This window comes from Gopherus evgoodei, chromosome 7 (genome assembly GCF_007399415.2).
Source record: "Gopherus evgoodei ecotype Sinaloan lineage chromosome 7, rGopEvg1_v1.p, whole genome shotgun sequence".
NCBI classification, from domain to species: domain Eukaryota; kingdom Metazoa; phylum Chordata; order Testudines; family Testudinidae; genus Gopherus; species Gopherus evgoodei.
The window spans coordinates 11,131,198-11,144,538 of record NC_044328.1 but is presented as its reverse complement, the minus strand read 5'-3'; the positions used below and the strand labels follow the sequence as shown (position 1 = coordinate 11,144,538).

At 41.7% G+C, this 13,341-nt stretch overlaps 1 protein-coding gene across 1 annotated transcript in view; it reads right to left on the bottom strand.

The window, feature by feature from the left end:
- Positions 1 to 241: 241 nt before the first annotated feature.
- Positions 242 to 13,341, bottom strand: part of ACSL5 (acyl-CoA synthetase long chain family member 5) — a 37,355-nt gene continuing 24,255 nt past the window's right edge. The window contains 11 exon segments of the mRNA XM_030570943.1: positions 242 to 832; positions 1,053 to 1,124; positions 1,631 to 1,732; positions 2,989 to 3,132; positions 3,959 to 4,075; positions 4,163 to 4,251; positions 6,227 to 6,299; positions 7,213 to 7,308; positions 8,707 to 8,841; positions 9,454 to 9,588; positions 13,161 to 13,238. Of these exon segments, the coding sequence (XP_030426803.1) occupies positions 692 to 832; positions 1,053 to 1,124; positions 1,631 to 1,732; positions 2,989 to 3,132; positions 3,959 to 4,075; positions 4,163 to 4,251; positions 6,227 to 6,299; positions 7,213 to 7,308; positions 8,707 to 8,841; positions 9,454 to 9,588; positions 13,161 to 13,238 (1,182 nt within the window). The 3' untranslated portion in view covers positions 242 to 691.

Below are 13,341 nucleotides of genomic sequence, written 5' to 3'. Positions count from 1 at the left end.
CAACTTACCAGATGGATTGACGTCTCAGTTTAGTCACCCCGTGTTTGCCCTGTAGCCCAGTGGTATGCATGCAGGAAGCCAGTAGATCAGCTATAATTTGAGCTCTGCTTAATAACGCATTCCGCAGAGACATTCTACCGCTATGGTCTGAGTGACTGACTTTTGCCAAGGACACTGCAGAAATGATCACTTGTACAGGATAGGTTTTTTTAATGTGCAATTAAAATTTATTGCGTTACATAGTAGTTACCAGAAGGCAGCTGAAGCACAATACAAATTTCAGGCTTAAGAAAGGTCAGTCTTGCAGCCACTGGCAATTTCACAGTTTAAGTGGAGGGCATGAGGGGGGACAACCACTTTTTGACAAAGGATGAAAGTTAGTAGAACCTGCCCATTTGCTTCCTAAGCACTTATTTTAGACAGTGTGCTTCAGTCTGAAAGCAAGTGCTTCCATGTTACTTGGAATCTTGTGCCTATTCCAGAGATGAGGAAACTGGAACACAATAGCTTACTGTCATCACTGTGATGAAGTCCAAGCCATGGCATAAAGTTGGCAAGTATAACGTATCATCTTCCTGTTAAGATTCCTCTTGCTCCTCTATTCAATCTTGTTCTCAGTAGATGACTTACTGTCCTGAGGAGTGCTTTGGTATTCCACAGAAATCTCAGTGTGTTTAGATATGCCACCCTATTATTCCTGCATATTTGCATAGAGGGCTTCAAGTTGGGTCTGAAAGTATTTAGAGAGTTCTGCTCTCTTTGCCTTCAGGGTTGGAGTCAGGAGTCCCTGTTCAATAGTGAACATCTCTGGATGAATGTAGATGTCTTTAACCTGAGTGTAGAAAGATAGACATTTACACTTTCTAGCACATCATGGACCACTAGTTTATCAGCACCATGTTAAACTGAAGAGCCACTGAATTTCCATATGGACAGGTTCTTTACTAATGCAGTTCAGGACTGGTTTAAGCTACAGCAGTGCATACTTCCTAGGCCTTTGGCAGCCACCGTTTGCCTGTGCTAATGTCTGTTACATAATCCTAAATACTCACTTGTTCAAAGGACTTAAGGCCAGCTTCTCTTCCGATTTTGACCATGTCTTCTAAAATAGCTTTTTTCAATACCTAGAATAGACCAAGTTAAAACCGATGTCATGTAACACAGCAAGCAGAAGTTGAAAGCTACCTCCCTTTCTAAATCCATGGTGGAGTAGTGGTCCTGGTGTGAAGTTATGCTTAAAGGTGTTGGATACTTACCACTCAGTACTGTGTTCAGAGCCCTATAAATATTAGCCACATGCCCATGAAGGCCAGTAGAGCATTATCCTCATTTGCCAGATTGGAAGTCATTACACTGCCTTAGTCTTCCTAAGCTCCTGTGGCAATGGCAGAGCTAAGACTGGAACTCAGGGCTCGCCACCTGAACCCAGTGCTTACTCCAGGACATAGTCACAGCTGTTTTGAGTAAGGGCTAGCAACTAGTATTTTAAATGGAAGCTTAAAATGTAAAACTCTAAAGACACTAAAATATCCTAAATCCACATTAAGGCAGTTTCTGCCAGACTATTGTTCTCTGCAGCACAAGTATAATACACCCAGAAGATACAATCTTAAGATAAAAAGCCACTTACTGAATTTTTGTAAGTTTCTTCAGACAAATCTTTTATTCCAAGTTTTGCTGCAAATTTTGGAAGTACCTCAGGGTCAGGAACCACTATACCCACTAGAGAGGACTGTGGAAAGAGTCACGTTTGGAACAAGATGTATGATATGAAAGTGTCAAAAGTTTAATGCAATCCTGTTCAACATTTAACTATTGGACTCAGTAAGGAGTCATACCCAGAATCTCAACCCGAAGCAGCTTTGCAGAACTGTAGGATTCTCACTTTGCCCATCACTGATGTGAACAGATGATATGGATCAGAGGAAGTGCCTAGTTAAGCTAAATTTTTTAACAGTGGCAATTATTGCAGAAAATTCTTTTCCAGGTGTCTGGCTAGCAAATCTTGCCCACATGCTCAAGGCATAACCACCCTGTTTGGTATCAGAAAGGATGTTTGAGGTCAGATTGGCAGAAACCCTCAGGGTTTTTTTTTTTTATTTCCTCTACAAGATGGGGCACTGGTCATGGGCTGGTTTTAACTACAGTAAATGGTATTCTCTGTAACTTGAAATCTTTAATCACAATTTGGAAACTTCTGCAATAAGGCTATAACCCAGGTTGACTGAAGTGGGCGAGATTGTGGCCTGTAACATGCAGGAGGTTAGACTAGATGACCATGATGGTCCCTTCTGGCCTTAAAGTCTAATACAATTGCTTGAGTCCTCTGGATAGGAGACTGTTATACAACAAAGTACTTACCATTTGAGTTAGAATTTTGCATAATTTAAATAAGCTCAGAGTGTGAGCTACAGTTTAATGTCTTCTTCAAATCCAAGTTTAACCACCCAGCCTATGCTCTGGGCACCCATTTCTTAAAATGGAAGAGTCTGTTTAAGAGGTTTCAGCATTGGTTTAAATGCTCCCATTAAAATTCCCATGTACTTCATCAATTGCAGTGATATCACTTAGGCAACTTCTGATCACTCAAAACCCACACAGATATTGAATTACCCCTAAGTTAGTTCTTATCACCTTCCAGCATACTTACAAATCCTAAAAATATTGGGGGGTACCATCCTGACAAAACACTGCTGAAAAGATTCCTGCCCTCTAATGGGAAGGCTAGTAAGAGACAGCCTTGTTTGCAGGCAGAGTTATTTTTTTTGCTTTAAAGAGTCCATGCATAGTCTGACCTCCTGTATATCACAAGCCAGCTATACCCACAGAGGCTGTGGAGGGGAAGCTGCAGCTTGTACACAGAGCAAGCTTCAGAGCCATTCATGGGTCTGAAGTACTCAAGGGAATGCTTCAGAAGGCCCAATTCTTCAAGGCTGAGCATTCATTTCCTATTTAGGAAGTAAAGCACTCAGGAAAGCAGCAATTTACCTTTAAACTCTCCCCATGTACAAAAACTTGGGCAACAGGAGTACTTCTGATGTAGACATTTTCAATCTTCTCTGGTGCAATGTACTCTCCTTGTGCTAGCTTAAAGATGTTCTTCTTTCTGTCAATGATCTTCAGAGTTCCATTCTACAGTAATGTTTTAATGTTAAGGTATTTCCTAATAGTCATTCCTCTCCCTCCCTCCCCCCCCAAATTAAAACTTGCTTATAAAAAGACCTACTCCCTTTTGCAATGGATTTAATTTTTGTTGCATGGAATCATGCAGCTTGTCTCAGACAGCTGCATCTTCACAACCCCACAGAGAAGTTGAGAGGTACTAATTGGTTCAGAGAAACTGATTAACTTAAGCCCCAACTCCTCAGTTATTCTTCTAATTATCTCAGGACATGATTAGGCAGCACCTTTATTTTCTCTCTTAATAAAGAGAAGATCTCACCTTGCCTGATCATTGTGAAAGCAATGGCATGTTCTTGAGTTAAATTACTGGCCTGACAGGTGTTATTTGAAGCCTCCTTTGTCTGAGCTAATTGGTCTTGGGCACTCCACCCTCATGCAAGAAATTAACAGTTACTGCCATCTTTGTTTCACCACATATTGTACCAATCATAGTGGTGAGAAGGGGTCCTTAGATGGGACTCTACACTCTGACATCTAAGTTTTGATCAACACCCCAATTTCAGACACCAGTTCTATGTCTATATTATCTTTGTAGTATGCCAAACAAAGCCCCCAAATTTAACTAATTAGTGTTATCTGGAGTATATACCCAAAAGATGTGTAGGCCTATCTTTAACAGTTTGGGAAGATACTAGTATTATGTACCTTACTACAATCCAATATTTTTTGCCATCACTACAAGTTTTAGTAGTGACTATCACTTTCCCCACAAGATTCCTCAACCAACTAGGGAAGTGTTCCTCCTGTAGCAGGTATTAAGCTAGTGAAAACTTACTGGCATCCATTTCCCTATGTCTCCAGTGTGAAGCCAGCCATCCTTGTCAATAGCTTCAGCTGTTCTCTCAGGATCCTTTAAGTAACCTTTGAAGACATTTGATCCTTTAATGCAGACCTACAGCATGCAGACAAGAGCCATTTGTCATTACATGTAGCATTGCACCAATCCTCACAGCATCACTCCAGAGACAGGTTTGCCTACCTCCCCTTCATTATTGGAAGAGAAGTAGTTCATATCAGCCACATCTTCTAGTTTTATGATATTGCAGGGTAGAGGGGCTCCAACATGACCTGCAGGAGAAATTTAGGCAGATTTTACTTGTAAGATCTAACCTTTTGCAGAATCTACGGGCGACTTCCTCACACCCTCACGGTATTTTGAGGGAGCCAATTTAAAGTCACTTCCTACTTTGAGACACACTGGAATTCAAATGCTTGAGATTCTTTCAGCCCCTTCCCCCCACCCATATGTTGGTTTGGAGTTTCTAAATGGTGTACTATTCAAGGTAGGAAAGTACTGGCTGGATCAGGGATGTTCACTGCTGCAGGAAAACAAGCCCAACAGATCTTGATTGGAGGTGAAGAGCATTTTAGCTGCCAGGTTATTCTTTATACTCAAACTATAGAATCTCCTACATTTCAAATTCCTCTCTATTGAGATGCAAGTCATTGGTCCTTACCACTGATTGTTTAAAATCCTAGGACATGTGTAAGTTAGTTTGCTCCCTTCATCTCATGTCCTGGCAGTTTTCTAATTTGGGTAATTTCTGCCTAAATTTCCCCCCTCCTGCTCATCTTTTTCAAATTGTATTTAAAATTTTACCGTCTTAAGTCTCAGCTACTGTGCGCTGGTAAATTGATTTCTGCCTAGTAGTTTCGATTCATAGTGATTGCTAGATCCAACTTGGATCACTTAGTTTCCTGAATAATGGTTGTATTGAGGATTAGGTACCCAATATTTAGGTTTTATTATGACCAATAGAACAGTTCTGCATTCCTCCAGGAAGATACTGAATCAACATCCACTTGTATTCCATATGTTGTGCAGAAACATAACAGTACCTCCCTGGATTTTTAGGTAAGGTCCCTACCAAATTCATGGTCATATGATTTTTAAAAAATTGTAAATTCCATGTCGGCTATTTAAATCTGAAATTTCAGTGTTGTAATTGTAGGGGTCCTGATCCAAAAAAGGAGTTGGAGGGGTTGCAAGATTGTAGGGGGTTGCAGCATTGCTACCCTTACTTCTCTGCTGCTGGTGGTAGCAGCATTTCTTTCAGAGTTAGACAGCTGGAGAATGGTGGCTGCTGGCTGAGAACCCAGCTCTGATGGCAGAGCCACTGCCAGCAGCAGTGCAGAAGTAAGGATGGCATAGTATTGCCACCATTACTTCTGTATTGCTGCTGGCAAGGGACTTACCCCTCATAGGTGGGCATCTGGCCAACGGCTGCAGCTCTGAAGGCAGCTGTCAGGGTGGCAATATTGTGACCCCTAAAATAACCTTGCAACCCCCACAGCTCCCTTTTGCATCAGGACCCCCAGTTTGGGAAACACTGGTCTCCCTTGTGAAGTCTTTATAGCATAGGGTAAAAGCACGAGACAAGATTTCACAGGGAGAGACTAGATTTCATGGCTGTGAATTTGGTAGGCCCTTATTGTGTTTCAGGAGAGAGATTGGAGATTCTGGATGAAGTGTGAGCAAGGAAGACATGCATGTGTGCTTTCGGCCTTTAGAGCGGTGATTCTCAAACTTTTGTACTGGTGACCCCTTTCACATGGAAGCCTGAGTGCAACTCCCTTATAAAACAAAACACTTTAAATATGTTTACTCTTATAAATGCTGAGGCAAAACAGGCTTGGGGTGGAGGCTGAGAGCTCATAACCCCCCCATGTAATACCCTGAGGGGTCCTGACCCCCAGTTTGAGAAGCCCTGCTTGAGAGCCCAAAGAACAGTTCTATCCTTCTGCCCCTAACAAAAAAAAACTCTATTAAGCCAGCTGGTCAGTAAGTTCATGTAATGAACAGAAGAGGTTATTCAGCTAGCCAGCCCTCAAAGAAAAGTGAAAGGAAGGTTAACTGATGCTAATGGGTGTTTGAGAAGTTGCGTAGACTACAGGGCAGCAATAAGCTGAAAAAGAGTATTTAAATTGTGTCTGCCAGGGTGATCTTTTCAAAGGCTCCTAGGACAATTTAGTTGCCCAACACCATGGAAGTGAGGCATCTGCCTTTGTCAGCTTCAGGGAAGACCTTCAATCTCAGCCATACCTGTTGTGCAATCTCCAGGCACTGTGAAGGTGCAGCCAGCTGCGCATTCTGTCTGACCATAAGCTTCAAAAATCTGGATAAGATGGAAACAAATACCCTTTTAGTGTCGAGTCCTTGTGCAGTCACTGCTATAACATAAGAGTTGTGCCCATCAGTAGAGTGTCAAGATGTACTTTACATGACAATATGAAGTCTTGCCACTTCTGGCATATTCAGCCTTTGTGTGCAATAGAAGCAGATAGCAAAGAATATGGTGTGCAGCTATTGTAAAAAAAATCCAGATCCAATAGCCTGCTGTTTTGTTATGGTCAGAATTTTACCACTGAAGGCTTAGCCTACATCCAGTCCCTTCATATAAACAATTCCTAGTGCAGGCCTGCCTGTTAAACATCAAGAGATCTCATCCAAACTCTTCCTATTGGAGGAAACTGATTTAGCTTTCTTGCCCTGAGCTGAGCTCTCCAAACTCCTTTCCTAGTCCCCTCCAGAGCCATTCCCACCACCCACACCCTGCATAGAGCTAGTGGTGCACTCCTGCCACAGAGGAGCCTACGTAAAGTTGCTGAAGTGCAAACACTTGCTAACAGGGCACCTCATTCAGGAAGAGGCCCTTATTCTACATAGCACAAAGTCTAAAGATTGTATGATGTTGGATCCAGCTAGAAAAGTGCAAGTATATAGATCGGGGAGAAGAGTTTTAGTGTGATCAAGAGTCAATGATGCAGAAAGAGTCTGTTCTAGAAGTGAGGTCTTTTAGTGCAAACTGTTCTCTGCAATGTGGAATGCTATGGCATTTGTCTTAACTGCATGCTGAGAAGTCCATACTTCATACAAAAATAATTCCCCCACTACACTCAATCTGGGCCAGTGTCACTTATCTATGAAAGTGCCATCTAAAAAAGTGTTCTGTCAAATCAAGTCTGACAAGTTGCCATAGTCTCAGAGAAGAGTCTGCACCATGGAATAGGATGGCAAAGATGGCTCACCTGACATCCCAGTGCTCCTCTGAGAAGTGTCAGGACAGAGGGAGATATGGGGGCAGCTGCTGTTACCATTATACGCACTTGCCCACCCATGGTCTCCTGCAAGAAATGATTAAAGTAGTCAAAAAAGGCAGAGCCTGATCCATCTATAGGAGTCAAGAGTTTGTGATTAGTCAGCATGTTTAACAGGATCTCATTTTAAAGTGGTGTACAGGAACCTATGACTTCATTCAAGGTATGCCTGTTTTCTTGGTTTCCTCCTCCCCCTCTCCTTAACAGCAAGCACTGCCACAAGCAGCTAGCAAGTCACTGTCTAAGCCACTCAGCAGGTGGCATACCACTTCTTGAACAGAATTGAACACTGCTCCAGCTAATGGAGGATTAAAGCTTAGTTGCCATTCACTGAAGGGAGGATCACAAGATATGCCAACAGGCATCAGTAGTGCAAGCACCAAGCGACTCAAAGGAAAAGAGTTGAGACATCACGGTATTCTGTCCCACTTGGCTCTAGAACATGGTAGCTACTTTTTGGAATTACTTCAAGGCAGTCATGTCTAGCTTAGAAATCAGATCAGCATTCTCCCCCCCCCCCCCGGCTAATTTGGCAAGGGTCTAGAAGTGCTTTTTTAAGTGCCAAGAATTACAATCTGTTAATTGAGGTAGCTACATGCAACATCTGAACTGGAGGTGGAATGCTTGTCCGTTATCCATTTTACATGGCCAGCCAGTGATCACTCAAGGCTTAGATTTCTACCTTCATCTTTAGCTTCCAGATCTCATTCCCTCTCCCTTCCATGCTGCTATTGCCCCAATTTGTTGATCCAGTGGCTGCTCACTCTGAAGAACTGGGCTATTCTCCTCTTAGATGCCAAACAACTATCTGGTGAACTACACCTTACACTAATATACCATAAGGAGCAATCACCAAGGATTGGACGCTTCTAGATTTTAAGGACAAGACATTCTATTTAATAAAAGCAGCAGTCTCATCTTTCAGAGAACAGTGTCAGCTCAACTCTGCCTTCAGACTCAACTCAGGGGAGGAGTATATTTTCCCCAGACACTTCTGTCCAACTGGAACACAGCAACTCAAAGTTGCATTCATGCATGTGTGTACAATGAAGTTAATCACTGCAAGTCTAGCAGTTTTACTGTGTTGGTTTGAACTATTGCTATAGAACAGCATAGTGTTTGTAGACGTCATTGTGTGCAATTCACCTCAGTGTTACAGGCCCAGAATGGGAAATGTAATCTACAGATGTGCCAAGTCTGCTACAATACAGCCTGGCTCTTCAGCTCATTTTAGACTCCTGCTTTCAGCTCTGATACAAGGTAAAACAGCATTACAGTGGCTATAGTATGGGAGTCTTATTTGGCTTACCATGCTGTTCTAGTCTCTGCTTATCTCCAGCAGCTCATCTATCACCTTATTTGGGCCTGGAGCGGTTACTGTGAATATATTCTGTTACTCAAGTTATATGTATCTTTGAGACATACCTGGACTTTCTTAAAGATCATTTTGTCCCAGATGCTGTCATTTCGGAGAATGCCCTTCTTCACTTCATCCAGTTTTCTGGCTAATGCAAAGTTTAACAGAACCCGTTTCAATGGATTCTGTGCACCACTTTGTATCTGCAGGTGAAAAGCAGTTTAAATGAGTTTATTCATGAGCTCACCAGCACATTTTCCCTCATGAGAAACAAATGTGATTTTTAAAAAGTTTGAAGAGTGCTAGATTCAGTGTCTAGTGCCATCTTCCTCCATTTAGAGACAGCATGGACATTGGGGAATATAATGGTGCCACTCGGTGTAGTGATCACACCTCAGCCATGACCTTGAGGGACTGCCTGTGTGGTAGATTGGGCCATGCAGACTCTGCAAAGAATGCCATGACAGTAAAGACTGCCAACAGGGTTTGTTTGCGCTTTAAATAAAAGCTGACATTCCTGCCATGAGTGTTAGCAGTTGAAGATCCACATTTAAATTTGATTTTCATGGGAAGTATGTGAGGTATTTGTATTACTGTAGCATTTAGGAGCTACAATCATGACACCAAGCCCCTGCATTGTTCTAGGCTCACTCCTCTAATCAGGACCTCTGCCCCCAACTTGTGGGTATTCAGTACATTTAAAGCCAAGTTTCCAGTAAGTGCTAAGTTGTGTGAATTTGCAACTGTTGGAAGCAGATTTAAGTGCACATCCCCCTGCACGTAAATTCATCTAGGAAAGCAGCAGCTTTCAGTACCTTGTCAGAGATCCTGTTGAGCAATCTTGGTACTGTTGGAAACACAGTTGGCTTCAAGGTTTTCATGTCATCTGTTAGTAATCTGATGTCTCCTTGGAAGAAACCCACTCTTGCACCACTGGAGTACATTATAGTCTAAAAGTAAATATAGAGAGTGAGCCTAGTTCGGCAAGTCCTTGCTTGGGGTAAGAATTCCCAGCCTCATGACTAGGAGTCTCAGAACAATTCATGAGTTTAAGGCTATGCAGGCTTGTCAGATCTGTAGCCTGCAGCTTCCTTGGAGAAGTGAAATGGTTCTTTGTGCTTATGCACCTCCTGGGAGCCAAGGATGAAATCTTCAACATATCCCCATTTTATGGATGGGCAAGTTACTTGTACCTGTTAACCAAATGACATCCCTCTTGTAGGTCTAGTTTTTATCATGACATCCTGGACTGTAGTGCAACAAGAGAAGAAACAGTGAATTGTGATATTAATGTCTTTAAGAACACTATTACACTCACTGCTATTTTCTGAGTGTTAAGTGCTTCCTGTATTCAGTGATCTTTGGTATTAAGATTCAGTACCCCCGAGATTTACAAGGCTTACAGTTTCTATTTTACAGATAGGGAAGTGGAAGCAAAGGGGCCAAGTGACTTGCTCAAGGCCATTGAAGTAGTTCAAGAACCAGGATTACACAGAAGGTGAGGTTGGGTAGTGAGTGTACTTTGTGAAAGGATATTACAATGTGGTCCATATGTAGTGTACATGTGGGCTTCTAGACCTATTCTGAATGTATTTATAGCCCTTCAGAAGCAATTAGAGGTAAGGGATGTTTAAGAAAACACCTAAAACTAAGGTGGGAAATACCCACCATCAATCCCTTCAGAGGTAGCAGATACCAAGCAGGGCTATGTTTGTCAGATAAACTGTCAGAATTCTATTTACTGCTTACTTCATTAACTGATTGAAATGTGAAAATTAATGAGATTGGATCCATTTCTCAATGGGATCAATAAGATCTTTGGCATCAAGTTCTGTGGGATCAGGACTGGCCTAAGATCAGTTGTAGTTCTCTATTTCCATCTGGTTAAGAGCTTTTCTATGCATTAGGAATAGAAGAACCCTCAGTTCCTCTGATGACCCCTTACTTTATTTTGCTCACATTCAACCCCTATTGGTTCAGGCTCTTGATATAAGGGGCTTTGGCTCAGAGCCTGTTAGTTTGGGGATATTAAAGTGTGAATGCTAGAGAGTCAGCATGATAGTGTAGACCCTAGTGTTCACACCTTACATACTGTTGCAATATATTTTGCACGAAGTACAACTGGTAAGGTAATCTGAGAACTCAGTTTGCTGATACATATAGCAAAGATTCCCCTGTATGATGTATTTCAACAAATTCCATGGTTCTGCCCAAACAGAAGTTGGCAAACAAGTCTGTTCTAAAACAAAGGAATGTGTGCTGTGCTTGATTTGCATTTAAGGACTAAAGAGTAAAGCAGGAAGGGAAACCAAGGAAGCTCAGACAGGTGAGCAAGTGTATGTGGAAGGATGTTCCCTGCTGGTTATCTCCTAGTGCCCAGCTGGAAATTTTCCAAGCAAGTGACAAACTTAAAAAGAAAAAAAGGAGACTAACATCAAGGGACCCCTTCTCTCCCTGCCCATCCCATACATTGATGTCATTCGACTCTGGGGGAGAGGGGTCCTGACCTACAGGGTTTTGTCAGTAAGATGGCTAAAAGCATGTGGTGAGATGCTTTGCTTGAATCTAGTAGTTTCAGCTAGCAAAAATGTAACCCAAGTGGGGCTAGCAGATTGTACTATGTAGACGCTTGCTTGCGGAAGCCTGAGCAATTTGTGTGGAAGCTACTTCAGCAAGGCATTTTAAGGCACCCAAGTTTGCAGGACAGAGGTGACATTAATCTGGATCATACCCTGGTAAGTCAGTCAGTCTCCTGATTTGTGCTGCAATGGTTTTGTTATTTGAGATTTACAGGTACATGCATTCACACATCCACAGAGGGTTTATAGTACATGTTTGTGTGATGCACCAGTTTGTCTACCCACATATGTATTTAGATTAGGGCTGTCAATTGCATTTAACTCATGTGATTAATATATGAGTTATTCTACTTAACAGTGCAATTAGAGTTAAATTTTTGAATTTTCTACATTTTCAAATATCGATTTCAATTACAGAATTGAGTGTACAGTGCTCACTTTAGATTTGATTACCATTTTTACAGTGCAAATGCTTGTAAGATGTATGAGCTGAATTGAAAAATATTAAGTACTGTAGTGCTTTTGAGGAGATTGCACAACTTACAAGTGTAGGTTTTGTTACATAACTGCACTCAAACAAAGCAATGTAAAACTTTAGAGCCTACAAGTCTATTCAGTCCTACTTATTCAGCCAATTGCAAAGAGAAGCAAGTTTGCTTACATTTACTGGAGATATTGTAAATAAGAAGCAGGCAGCATTGTCACCCGAAAGGGAGACCAGGCATTCACATGGCACTGTTGTAGCTGGCATTGCAAGATGTGTGCCAGATATGCTAAAGATTCACATGCCTCTATGTTTTGGCCATCCTTCTGGAGGACTTGCTTCTATGCTGAAGACACTTGTTAAAATAAACACATATTTGTGACTTAACTCCTTGGGGGAGAATTGTAGGTCTCCTGTGGTTTTACCTGCATTCTGCCATATATTGTGTTATAGCAGTCTGATGACCCAGCACATGTTGTTCATTTTAAGAATACTGTCACTGCACATTTGACAGAAGGCAAAGATACCAGAGAGATTTCTAAAGATGGGTCAAGTGCTGTAGCTAAGATTTGAGAATCTGAAGTGCTTTCCAAAATCTGAGAAGGATAAAGTGTGGAGCATGCTTTTAGAAGTCTTAACACTACTCTGATGCAGAAGCTACAGAACCACCAAAAAAAAAAAAAAAAGGGAAAAGATCCAAACTTTTGCTGGTGGCATCTGATTCAGATGATGAAAACGAACATGTGTTGGTCTGCACTGCTTTGGATTGTTATTGAGCAGAATGCATATCCTCTGGAATGGCGATTGAAGTATCAAGGGACATGTGAATCTATCACGCCTGGCATGGCATGTAAAGATTGTGACACTGGCTACAACTCTGCCATACAAATGGCTGTTCACTTCAGGTGACAATGTAAACTAACTTGTTTGACAGATTGCTTTCCAAAAATCATGCACTGTTCAGCCAGACAAGTTAGGACACAATAGACAAAAGATGTCGAGAAGGTGAATTGGGCAGGCGATTTAACTTTCTCAGAAGAGTGCAAGAAAAGCCACTGAAGTTGGCCAGATGCCTTTAGATATAAAGGCATGTTATCAGATGAAAGAAAAGTTTAGATACATTTTGCAGGCTACCTTACACTTGTTGCCAAAAGTATTTAGTCAAACTTTTATTGGCAAGAATGTATATGAATGTTTTGATTAGTCATAGTTACATTTGTTTAGTGGTTGGTATATGCCCTGGAGCATGACTATTAATATCACTAAATGGTTTTGAAGGTTGGCCTATGGACAATCTGGTATTGGCCACTCACAAGTCAGTAGCTGACTGCTATTGAGTGAAGGGTGTGCCATTGTAGGACTGGTTGCATGGACAGAACTTCTATACCAAGATCCTTCCTGTAATGGTCTGGTAGATCATTTATATAGGTGTTTCCTTAAGGGTTTGATTTATTCTTACCTGTACTACTCTCTCAAACATGTGAGCCAGAGGAAGATAGGACACTGAGATGTCTGAAGTCTTGCAGTCAAATGTAGTCTACAGTGAAACAGAACAGCATTGAGGTGGGAGATTATAGTTATGCCACAGCATATAAACTGATTCATCATATCTGTTTAACCACAATATTGAAGTGGCAGGT